This window comes from Paramisgurnus dabryanus, chromosome 23 (genome assembly GCF_030506205.2).
Source record: "Paramisgurnus dabryanus chromosome 23, PD_genome_1.1, whole genome shotgun sequence".
Lineage (NCBI taxonomy): Eukaryota > Metazoa > Chordata > Actinopteri > Cypriniformes > Cobitidae > Paramisgurnus > Paramisgurnus dabryanus.
Window position 1 is genome coordinate 6747767 of NC_133359.1, and position 12906 is coordinate 6760672.

The 12906-nt window shown below is 37.3% G+C and overlaps 1 protein-coding gene across 1 annotated transcript; it reads left to right on the forward strand.

Annotated features, from left to right (window-relative positions):
* Positions 1-1044: 1044 nt before the first annotated feature.
* Positions 1045-11224, forward strand: parp16 (poly (ADP-ribose) polymerase family, member 16). Its single transcript, XM_065292155.1, has 7 exons — positions 1045-1141; positions 1644-1840; positions 1912-2049; positions 7918-8124; positions 8493-8664; positions 9381-9525; positions 10273-11224. Exons 2-7 carry the CDS (start codon positions 1652-1654, stop codon positions 10406-10408), a joined length of 987 nt encoding a protein of 328 aa, XP_065148227.1. The 5' UTR covers positions 1045-1141; positions 1644-1651; the 3' UTR covers positions 10409-11224.
* Positions 11225-12906: the final 1682 nt, after the last annotated feature.

Sequence of the window (12906 nt, forward strand, 5' to 3'; positions counted from 1 at the left end):
GGGGTCCATGATTTTTGAAAAACACTTTCGGGTCGAAAACCAAAACACACTTGTAGCCAATCAGCAGTAACGGTACATTCACACATGGCGAAACCGTTAACGCTTGACGGAAGGCTTGTCTAAAGCGTGGCCTACAGCCAATCACAGTGGCCGCAGCACATGCTCCGCTTTTTTATAAACGTAATTGGCTTGCTCTGGCTAGGTTATTTGCATCTGATTGGCTGACGCCTGCGTTGCCGCTTGAAAAGTTGAGAAATGTTCAGACAAAAGTTCAACTTCTGCCGCGAGCAATGGCACTGACGTGGCGCCGATAGATCCACAATTCAGTTCGGCAACGCATGATGTCACCCATTAAAAGTGGATGGGAAGCGTTAACGCTTACGCCCCGTGTGAATGTACCGTTAGGGGCGTGTCTACTAACTGACATCGTTGCCTGGGTTGCGTATGTGTGGGCCAGGTCTATCAAATGAAGGTCCAGATTCAATGAGAGGGGTAAAAACGGAGGTCGGAGCCAGCTGCAAATGGGTGGGTTAGCAGCAAGTGGGTGGAGCTTTAGCAGCAAGTGGGCTGTACAAACTTCCAGAGGATTCACCACCGTCCCATTTAAAGTGTAACTCCTCCTACTTGCACATTTCTGAAATCCCTCCTACTTGCGGCATAATCTCCTCCCACTTGCGGCATAAGATCCTCCCACCTGCAGTCTCCGGGCTGCAGCGATATATACTTGGATTCAATGGGGGTAGGGGTGTGTTTGTTTAGGTGATTTCAAATGTCAACATTGGCTTTCAGAGATCATGGACCCAGCCTTTAATAGCACATTCCATTAATTAATTTATTACATATTTTTCTATTGGCTTGTTTTATGTATGCTAACATTTTAAACAACAATAAAACATATCAATCAGCAAAATAAAATTAACAAGTAAAACAAAAAAAGTTTTGAGTAGACTATATAAAAAAGTAGCCCTCCAAATTGTTTTATCCATTGTGGTGGCCTTGTTTACAAAAACTAGAGACCCCTGTCTTATATGTTATGTGGCGCCCCCTGCTGGTAGGATCAGTCAGGTGAGCTGAGCACCAGCAGTTTTGGCCACGTTTAGCTTCCGGTAGCTGTCAGATGCCTGGAATTCAGGCCGATAAGGTAAGAGAAATACCTGAACAGTTTTCTCATATTTTGAATCGTTGTATTTATAGGAAGAATCCTGAGTTTTCTAACTGCAAAAACGATACAGGATGTGTGTGGTGAAACTTATGAGAATTCCTCTAAAGAACTCGGCTAAGTTAGCAGGCTAAACATGTAAACAAACATACGACAGAGCTAAGTTAAATAAAATCACAACCGAGCAAATAACTAAAGCATTAACAACATTGCTAGTCGATATTTAAAAGTTCATTTTAAATAAGTTAAGCAAGTTGTACGTTTAGCTAGCTGCCTTAAATGTGCTAACAGCTAATCTGCAAGCTAAGTTCTCCTCATTCACAAAAAAGTTATTTACATCTGTACGTCAAAGTTTCAGATAGAAATATTTTAGTAAAATGTCTCTAGACTTTTAATCGACAGTATACAGAGTCAGGAAATTGCTGTGTAGTGTGTACTAGTCAGTGAACAGTGATTTGCATTAAATGAAAATGATGTATTTTAGTGTTGGGAATGGAGCCGCCTCTCCCGACAGCCGCAGTAAGAGAGCTCGTGTGCTCGTGCCTCCATCGGGACCCTGTAGCGTCAGACCTGCGCTGTAGTCTTTTCGTGGCGGCTGTACAGAGCTACAAACATGATTCAGTGCTCAGACCCTTTCCTCCTCGCTATCTGAGAGGAGAGATTAAAGACTTTGAGGAGCTGGTAAGACATTGGCCATTTGGCTAATATACTTTCACAACAGGTGCATTTTACAAGTCTTGTGTCTTTTACAGCAAAAAGATGTTGACACTTTACCAAACGTGAGGGATTTGGTACGTCTGGGACACGGAGATGGAGACCATCACCTGGCTCTTGTACACTGGGTTCTGTCCTCTAAGAGCTTTGCTGTGAAGACCCTCCAGAAAGAAGAAGTATAATTAAAGTTCTCTGTCTGTCTGTCCATCCGTCTTGTCTGTCTGTTTGTCTGTCTATCCATCTGCCCATCTGCCCATCTATCTATCTATCTATCTATCTATCTATCTATCTATCTATCTATCTATCTATCTATCTATCTATCTGTCTTTCTGAACGTCCATTCATCCATCTATCTATAATCTGTCTGTCTTTTTATGTGTTTGTCTGTTTATCAATCTATCTGCCTGGATGTTCGTTTTTCTATTTGTCTGTCTGTCTGTCTGTCTGTCTGTCTGTCTATCTAGGCATCTGTCTGTCTGTCTGTCTCTCTGTCTACGCGTCTGTCTGACTGACTGACTCTCCGTCTGACTATCTGTCTGTCTGTCTGTCTGTCTTTATATCTATCTATCCATTTATCCTTTCATCTGTCTGTCTTTCTGAATGTCCATCCATCCATCTATCTATAATCTGTCTATGTGTTTATCAATCTGTCTGCCTGGATGTTCGTCTGTGTCTATTTGTCTGTCTGTCTATACATCTGTCTGTCTATGCGTCTGTCTGTCCGTCTGACTATCAGTCTATATATCTATCTTATATCTATCTGTCTGTCTGTCTTTCTATCTATCTGTCCGTCCCTCCGTCTATTTGTCTATCCATTCATCCATTCTGTCTGTCTGTCCGTATGTCCATCTGTGTCTATTTGTCTGTCTATACATCTGTCTGTCTATGCGTCTGTCTGTCTGTCCGTCTGACTATCAGTCTATATATCTATCTTATATCTGTCTGTTTGTCTGTCTTTCTATCTATCTATCTGTCCGTCCCTCCGTCTATTTGTCTATCCATTCATCTATTCTGTCTGTCTGTCCGTATGTCCATCAATCTTTCTATCTGCCCGTCTGTCTATCTGACTGACTGACTGTCCGTCTGACTATCGGTCTGTCTATCTATCTTTTGTCTGTCTGTGTGTCTGTCTTTCTATCTATCTATCTATCATCTATCTGTTTTTCTATCTGTCCGTCTGCCTGTCTGTCTGTCTATCCATCCATCCATCCATCCATCCATCCATCCATCCATCCATCCATCCATCCATCCATCCATCCATCTATCTGTTTTTAATCTACCCATCTGCCCATCTATCTATCTATCTGTCTTTCTGGACATCCATCCATCTATCCATCTGCCCTTCTATCTATCTTTCTGCCTTTTTGAATGTCCGTCTGACATCCATCCATCCATCCATCCATCCATCTATCTATAATCTGTCTGTCTTTCTATGTGTTTGTCTGTTTATCAATCTGTCTGCCTAGATGTTCGTCTGTCTGCCTATCTATACATCTATCTGTCATCTTTCTGTCTGTCTTTCTATCTGTCCGTCTGCCTGTCTGTTTGTCTGTCTGTCTGTCTGTCTATCCATCCATCCATCCATCCATCCATCTGTTTTTTAATCTACCCATCTGCCTATCTATCTGCCTATCTATCTGCCTACCTATCTGCCTACCTATCTGCCTACCTATCTGCCTGCCTATCTATCTATCTATCTATCTATCTATCTATCTATCTATCTATCTATCTATCTATCTATCTATCTGGATGTCTGTTCGTCCATTCATTCATTCATTCATTCATTCATTCATTCATTCATTCATTCATTCATTCATTCATTCATTCATTCATTCATTCATTCATTCATTCATTCATCCATCCATCCATCCATCCATAATCTGTCTGTATTTCTATATGTTTGTCTGTTTATCAATCTGTCTGCCTGGATTGTCTGTCTGTCTATCTATACATCTATCTCTGTCTGACTGACTGTCCCGTCTGACTTTCCGACTTATCTATCTGTCTACTAACTATCTGTGTATCTATCTGTCTGTCTGTCTGTCTGTCCATTCATCTATCTATAATCTGTTTATCTGTTCTATGTGTTTGTCTGTTTAACAATCTGTCTGCCTGGATGTTCGTCTGTGTCTATTTGTTTGTCTGTCTGTCTATCTATACAACTGTTTGTCTGTCTGTCTGTCTTAGACCCCGAAGCCATTTGTTTTGAGAATAATGGCTGGCTGATGAAGTTATTGGCTGGCTAGCCGGCTCAGCCGAAACCTAAATGGCTGCTGCAGCCGCCAAACTTTTCATAGCTGCAAATGGCTGAAGCTGCCACATGTCTACAGATGTCTACGTTATACTGATTAACAGTGTTGGGAAAATTACTTACAACGTGTAATACATTATATATTACAAATTACTGTAATTTGAAAGTAATTAGTCACACTACAATATTACTGTCTCTGAACTGTAATGAGATACATTACTTTTGAGTTACTTTCATAAAAATAACAGAAGTATGACTAGGCATTATAAAATGTTAAAATGTAGTTTATTGCTGCATAAATCTAGAAGTTTTGTGTTTGCCCTCGAGCTTTGAATAGGCACAGTGAAGACTTATGGCAAAATACAATAACAATCACTGTCAGAATCATAAACATAGACAAATGATCTGGTAAAAGTCTGGTAAATTATGGTACACATAACCAAACACAATAGAGCTAGAGCCCACTATAATGCTACCTATAGACTAATAACATGGCAAAACACGCAACCTCTTTTCATTACAATTCTTTAATTCACTTTTAATTCAGATTCACAGCACAAACCTGGCATGCACTGGGTTGAATGAATGAATGAATATAGGTTCCCATACAAAGGTTGGTAAAAACTTTTAACATTGATGTTTAAAAGTCTACACTAATTTTACGTTGTAGTTTTGGTTGCTGTTTGTAATAAAACTGTAGATAGCATAGCAATAGCCTAGCAATCTATTATGTATCTGGACTGTAACCATAGCAACGTTAGCTTACCTTGTCATTGCTGGTGTGATATGGATTTTACTGGCAAGCTTTTTAAAAGTCTCTTTACTTCTGGGGTTCAAGCAGCATGGGAGACCGATAGAAAGAACTTTCTGTTGCTTTTACTTAGTGCTCTCATTCGCAGAATTATGCGTGTGCGACGCTACCGGACCTGATTGCGACCACTTTAGTCAATGTTATACAGCCACGGACTTCCCAGAAGAAACGCTCTTATAAGAAACGCGTCTATATTTGACCAGGGTTTCCGCGGAGTCATAAAAAGTCATAAAACGTCTTAAATTTAATAATGAAAATTTAAGGCCATAAAAAGTCATAAAAACATCCAGATTTTCCATACAAGGTCATAAATTACATTTAGCCACGTCTTAAATTTATATACTCGTTCATTCATTGTTGCCTTTCCCCACAAAAAATGCGCTGGCGGCAGCCTTCACTCGTTTTGCCTTATGTAGTTCTGTCTGAGGAATCTGGGTGGGATAATCACAGCGTTCCAGGACTACAAGGTCCATTCGTCAGTGCAGCAAACAGACTTGTCGGAAGTACTTCAGAAACCCGCGGTCCCGCGCGAGCCGCAAACTCTCGAGGGTCAGCTTAGTTTAACTGAAATCTCCGGGTCTATCACAATGGGAAAGTGTACATTAAACCAGCTATGTCTCGAAGACGGTGCGTTTAGTAGTTGGCTCAAGCTCGTAGCAAACAATCGGTATCAAGCCTATTGCACACTGTGTAAGAAGGCGCTGGAGCTGTCTAGTTTAGGCATAAAATAAGTTTTTTTGGTGTTCTGTCCCTGGATATGTCCCCGTTTCAGCACGTCCAAAACAACAAGCAAATACACTGAAAACCCGATCAACATGTAGTGTTTGTAGCACCAGACCGAAGCAATCATGTAATGATTATCTTCACCAGCAGAGGGGGCCGCGAGCTACTGATTACTTGCGCACGCCACTGATTTCGCGATGAAGAATTTACTACGAGACACATGAGAAAGCGTCATTATCATCAATCAAGTCATCATAAGATATGAAAACAGTTAAAGTTATCGGGGGTTAAGGTACTAACTACGCATATTAAATTAAAGTAATAAACCAATGAAGTGAACTGAATTAGTACCTTAGAAGTCATTTTTGATGAGGTATGTCTCTTGTATAAAAAAAGGAAAACAATTAGATTTAGGCTACAGAAATTACAATTAATTGAATTAGAAACACTGCAAAAAATGACCTTCTTATTAGTATTTTTCCTCTTGTTTTCAATACAAATATCAAAAAATTCTTAAGTCAAGATGCATTTTCTTGATGGGCAAAATAAGTTACATTTTTAGACAAAAATATTAAATTTGTGCTTAAAGCAGGGAAAAAAATCTTCCATTACTTAATGCAAGAAAAAAAATCAAGAAAAAGATTTTTGCATGTTTTAAGCAAAAAAAATGTTTTTTGTCTTAAAGCTAGATTTTTCTTAGGGGATTTTGCTTATAAAGAAAATGCATCTTTATTTAAGAATTTTTAGATATTTGTACTGAAAACAAGACAAAAATACTATTAAGTAAGAAGTAAGTCATTTTTTGCAGTGAACCCACAACAATAAAAAGAAGAAAACTTTCAAAAACGTTTTGTCCCCATTTTTTTATTTATAGATAACAACAAATGAGATTTTAATGATATTTTGACCATTTAACTAGGAAATATCCCGGGTTTTCATTTAAAAAATCTGGTCACCTTAGCATAAAAGCCTTACGTTCGCATGCAAAGTCAGAAAAGCATAAAGTTGCTGTAAAAGGTCTGCAGCGGGTGCAGGAGATCAGTCAGTTTTGTTCGGCTCCGTCACTACCCGGTCCAAGTACAGCACGGGATTCCGATTGTCTCGTATCCAGTGCCACACACAATTGTTAAGTGTTGTTCCTGTGTTCTTGATGCTTAAGAAAAGGGAGCCTTCAATTTGTTATTCTTAAGAAAGTGGAACCTTTACTAATAAAACTTATTACTAGTTTCAATGAAAGTAAAAAAAAACACTTTTGAAAGGAATTTTTATGTTATTTTTCATGATTCGTCTAGGTCATAAATTTAAATCATAGTGGTCATAAAAAGGTCTTAAAAAGTCTTAAATTTGACTGACTAAACCCTGCAGAAACCCTGTTGACTTCACCGATTCCAAATCGCAGTTTCAATACAAAATTAAGTAAACATGAACATGCTGCATACAGCACCCGGAAACAGACATACAATTTACCCGCAGCTTTTTCCTGTGTGGATGCTGGTCGCGCGCATTGGTCAAAAATAAAAATAACACGGTCTATTTTTGAAATGCATTGTCGTGACGCGCACGTTACTAATGCATCACTTCTTCTGTACGGAAAACGAGCAATTTTAATTTCCCAATCCGAAGACTGCAGCCTCCGGAGGTCGCATTTTTACGCTGCCTACGTCATCAACACTGTCTTATTTCAAAATATCAACAATTATAAAGTTTATTCTTATTATAAGTTAATCGTAAATTGTTGTAATATGCGTATGGCTTGCGAATGTAATGCTCAGTTAACTTAAATAAACCAGGCTTGATGACGTTTGCAGCCTGCATATGCAACCTCCACAGGTTGCAACCCCTCTCTGTATTGTAGCAACGAGCGAGCACAAGACTGTGCTATGAAACCAATCGGAAAATGGATCTCGTGTATTGTTTATATATTTTGTGTGTGTATGTCTTTATGTGATAGAAATATTATTTGATTGCAAATAATTCTAGCCGTCTCAGCCAAACTTTATCAGCTGGCGGCTCAATTTGGCTTAGGAAATTATTGGCTGATGGCGGCTGAACTTCTAAATGGCGCAAATGGCGGCGCCTGGCGGCGGCTTCGGGGTCTAGTCTGTCTGTCTGTCTGTCTGTCTAACTATCTGTCTGTCTGTCTGTCTATCTATTTTCTGTCTGTCCGTCTATCTATGTATGTATCCATCTATCTATCTATGCATCTATCCATCTATCACACATATATGTGACATCATAAACTTTCATTCTCTCCATTAGTTTTCCAGACTGAGTCAGCTGACCCAGACCGAAGCGCTATCTGCCCCAGCCCCAGATTTCATTTTTGAACTTCAGTACTGTGATCTGCTCAACTCCAAGTTCGAGAGGACGCGGGCCGGACGAGACCTCATCTATGCATTCCACGGCAGCCGACTGGAAAACTTCCACTCCATCATACACAATGGATTACACTGCCATCTGAATAAGGTCAGGACCTGGTATGTCAGTGGATGATGTACTTGTTTACCTGTTGTTGGATGCTGGCCAGGCAAGCAGAAGGTCTAGAAGAGTTCTGTCTGGGAAATCTGTCAGTTATCAGTCGGTGTTTAGATAATATGTGTTAAGATGATGATTACAGCCTTGGTGTTATCTAACAGTTGGCTCTTAACAAAGCACATATGACCGCCTCAACCTTAATATCAGTGTATTTCGGTATTCTATTGTTTGACAGCCTTGCACATTTGGCAGACTTGCTGTGTATTTATATGGCTGAGGATCGAACCCATAACCTTGTGCTGCATCACACTCAACCAGTCGAGCTTCTGAAATGATTGTATATTTCATTTGTCTCTCAGACATCACTGTTTGGGGAAGGCACGTACCTTACAAGTGACCTCAGCATGGCCATTCTTTATAGCCCCCATGGTAATGGATGGAGGGAAAGCGTCCTCGGCCCGTTGCTCAGCTGCATTGCCTTGTGTGAAATCATCGATCATCCAGATGTGAAGTGTCAGGTGAAAAATAAAGGTGATGTGTGCTATTTAGTAAACATACTTGCTTACAAATGGTCTTTAGACATTATTATTGTTTCCTTGTAACCAGAATTGGCATCTAAACTTTCCGAAATTAATAGATTTTGAAGTCACTACTTTCTTGAATGACATTCAGTCCGCCACTTTAAGTATAGGGTACTGTGTAGTATATACTATAGACTGTGTACCATTTTGCAGAAAAATTTGTAGAATGGTTTATATAGAGATGCACCAATATAAAAAAATTGCCATCAATACCGATAGCCGATTGTTCAGAGAGATATCGGCCGATACCGATGCGGATAGTTTGATGATTATATTAACTTGTATTAACTTAAATGTTAATCATTCATATAATGACCATTAATAGTGAACATTAAACTATGTTTCTTTACATTTTCTTTACACAGAGCTCAAATTCATTACATTTTCCTGTTCTCTTTTGATTGACAGGATATATCTGTCATGACTATTGGCTGATATTGACCGATATATCGGTGCATCTCTAGTTTATATAGTATGCAACAATAAAAAAATTCAAATATTATACTATGACTTGTTCATTACTACTGCGGCTTTTTTTAGTTTGCTTTGCAAATGTTTTAAACTGTAGTCTGCTGATTGGTTGTCACATTACCTCTAACAACTAATTTGCTGATATGAATATATTTAAATATTTAATATATTAATAAATGTCCTCATTTGTTTTAGACTCCGAGAGCTTTGACCGCAAGCGTCTTAGGGCCAGGAACAGTGAAGGAGGCGAGGTACCCGAGAAGTACTTCGTGGTGACCAACAATGAGCTTTTGAGAGTTAAATATCTGCTGGTGTACTCTCAGCGACGCAGTAGATCACGGTGAGACCTTTATTATGACACTGTGCTTATTTGTACTTCAATTGAAATGTTTTCTCGTTCGAGCTTAAAGAGACATTCCACTTTTTTGAAAATATGCTAATTTTCCAGCTCCCAGAGTTGAACATTTGATTCTTATCGTTTTGACATCCATTCAGCTGATCTCCGGGTCTGGCGCCAGCACTTTTAGCATAGCTTAGCATAATCCATTGAATCTGATTAGACCATTAGCATCGGCTAATTATTTAAAACATGGCTGTAGCAGGCGTAGTGATATTACGCACTGCCCGAAAATAGTCCCCTGCCATTGAAAGTAATCAAGGGGAGTATTTTCGGGCAGTGCGTAATATCACTATGCCTGCTGCAGCCATGGTACATCAGCAAAGTCACTGAATCATACGATAGAATGAGAGTATAGTTCTTAGTCATATCTGCCTAGAAAATCACAACTTTTAATTTTCCGTCGGTCTTAGTACACGATGTAACTACAGAAGAGTCAAGTTTTAAATAGGAAAAATATCGAAACTCTTTGGTTATTTTTTAGTGCGATGCTAATGGTCTAATCAGATTCAATGGATTGTGCTAAACTATGCTAAAAGTGGTACCGCTAGACCCGGAAATCAGCTGAATGGATTTCAAAACGGTAAGAATCAAATATTTAACTGTAGGGGAGCTGGAAAATGAGCATATTTTCAAAAAAAGTGGAATGTTCTTTTAACTTGGTGTGATACTCTGATATGATTATTATAGGCATTCGCGAGGGACATCATGGCTCGTGAGACATCATTTTGCTATAATGATGGGTCTGTATCTCCTGCTTCTTATATTCATCGGTGCCTTCAACTCCACTGCGTTCCAGTCTTTCTGGCACAAAATGTTCCGATGACCCGGAACGTTTACATCACACAAACGCTTTTCCCCAAAGTGCCTTGTATACACCATGAAAGAGACAAAGACTCAGGAACTGTTTTATGTGGATAAGCAATGCGTTCCTCCCTTTATCATTTAATTTCTATACGGTTATCAGTTCACCTATCTCTTTTTTTCCTGTAGACAGTGTGCATCTTCCATAGGTATAACCGCACCGATGTTAGCTTTCTATCAATGTGGAGATGCAACCAAGCACCAACGTTACATAATAGTATGTAGTCTATAAAATAAAAAATATGGTGCAATGTGTTGGAATGATGGATTCAGTGCATTGGTTAAAACAAAATTATGCTGTCTTTAGAAAACTTTTTTTGTAGTTTTGGGTACAAAACTGTAAAAATGTACTACTTTAATTAATTCATTTCAGAAAAATGTTAAAGGGAGATTTGTGCCTGTAAAATGTTTTTATATATTTGGTTGAGTGAAATATGGTCCCAAGCTGTCACTGGTGCAGTATCCTTTAAAAATGCCCTACCATATATGTAAAAATATTTGGTACCAATACGTACCTTTGAGGTACTAATACCATATTTAGGCGCAAAGGTGTACTTTTTGAAAGGGTACAGCTAGGGACCATTTTTTTTCTGACAGTGTATCTACTGTAGATCAAGTTAACTATGCAAAAGCACCATGTCAGTGTGGTTAGTCATCAGTAAAATATACAAATGTATCTCATGTAGGAGTTGTATAATCCAGATCTGAATGGTAAAATTATTCATGTAACTAAATAAAAACATTACACTCAGACATTAAAAGAGTGCAAAAAAATGAATATATTAGTGAACAGACTGTTCTCTTGGTTTATGGCTTCTGGCACACTCAACGTTTTGTCTGTCCATTGTTTTTATCAATGACAACAGCAGTAATATACGACTGATAAGAAAAGCGGCATGTTTTTATCTTAAGAAACGCCGCCTTGTTTGTGTGCGTGTGGATAACTCAAGTTTTACAAGTAGAAAAATGGGTAACGCTTTACGATAAGCTTCTATTTGCTAAAATAGTTAACATACACGACTAGAACAGTTATTTATTCTAATGTTTAATACTACAATTCATAAATATTTTGTATCTGTTAACATTAGTTGATGCACAATGAATGAACAATATGCAATTGTGTGTATAACTAAGATTAACAAGGATTTTAAATGCTCATTGTTAGTTAAGAGCTTTTTTAAAGTGGGTCCTTTGTTGGCTCTTAGATGAATATCTGACTATAGACTCATAAACGCATTATTAAGTAACAAATTGAGGAACAAAAGACTCTTGGTGTCTTTGTTTTGTCCATTTCTGCATTTCGATTAGTTCCTTTGAGTAGTCAATGATCCTATATCAAAAATTCTCAACAAAATATTGTTATAAAATAATACATATATGTCAAAGATATATGACAATTGTATTTTTATTTAGGCAAACGATTAATTATGGCATCTTTATGGTTATATAAAATATAAACGTTATAGACACGGGAATGGAGTTTTATTATGATAATGTTATAATAATCATAATATTTGTACGAAGTATTTGTAAAAAGTTCAGCTGTGGACATAAAGTTATGTGCGGAGTGACAATTTGTACAATATTTGCTTTGAATGCCCCCTCAGATTTGATTAAACCATCAAAGCATGAGATGTAAAGTACCAAATATTCAAAACACTGCACTTTTACACTGCAAAAAATTACTTTCAAGAAAAATAATTCTTGTTTTTTTTATTACTTGTTTTCAGTAAAAATATCTAAAAATTCTTAAATTAAGATGCTTTTTCTTAATGAGCAAAACGACCCAAGAAAATAATTCTAGTTTTTAGACCAAAAATATCAATTTAAGTGATTTTGTGCATAAAACGAGCAAATAAATTTGCCAATTAGTTTTCTTCTTATTCCATTGGCAGATTTTTATGCACACAATCACTTAAATTTTATATTTTAGGTCTAAAAACTAGACTTATTTTCTTGGGTCGTTTTGCTCATCAAGAAAAAGCATCTTAATTTAAGAATTTTTAGATATGTTTACTGAAAACTAAGACAAAAATACTAAGAAATATTTTTCTTGAAAATCATTTTTTTGCAGTGTACACTTTTACACTGCAAAAATGACTTTCTTATTTAGTATTTTTGTCTTGTTTTCGGTAAAAATATAAAAAAATTCTTAAATTAAGATGTATTTTCTTGTTGAGCTACATGACCTAGAAAAATAGGTCTAGTTTTTAGACACAATTAAAATTAAATTGATTAAAACAAGCAAAAAAATCTGCCAATGGAATAAGAAAAAAAATATTGAAATAAGTTTACTTTTTCATAAACACTTAATTCAAGAAAAAATTTCTTAATTTGTTTAAAGCAAAAATTTGCTTACATTTTATATTTTTGTCTAAAAACTAAACTTATGCTCCTAGGTCAATTTGCTCATCAAGTAAAAAACATTTCAATTTAAGAATTTTTAGATATTTTTACTGA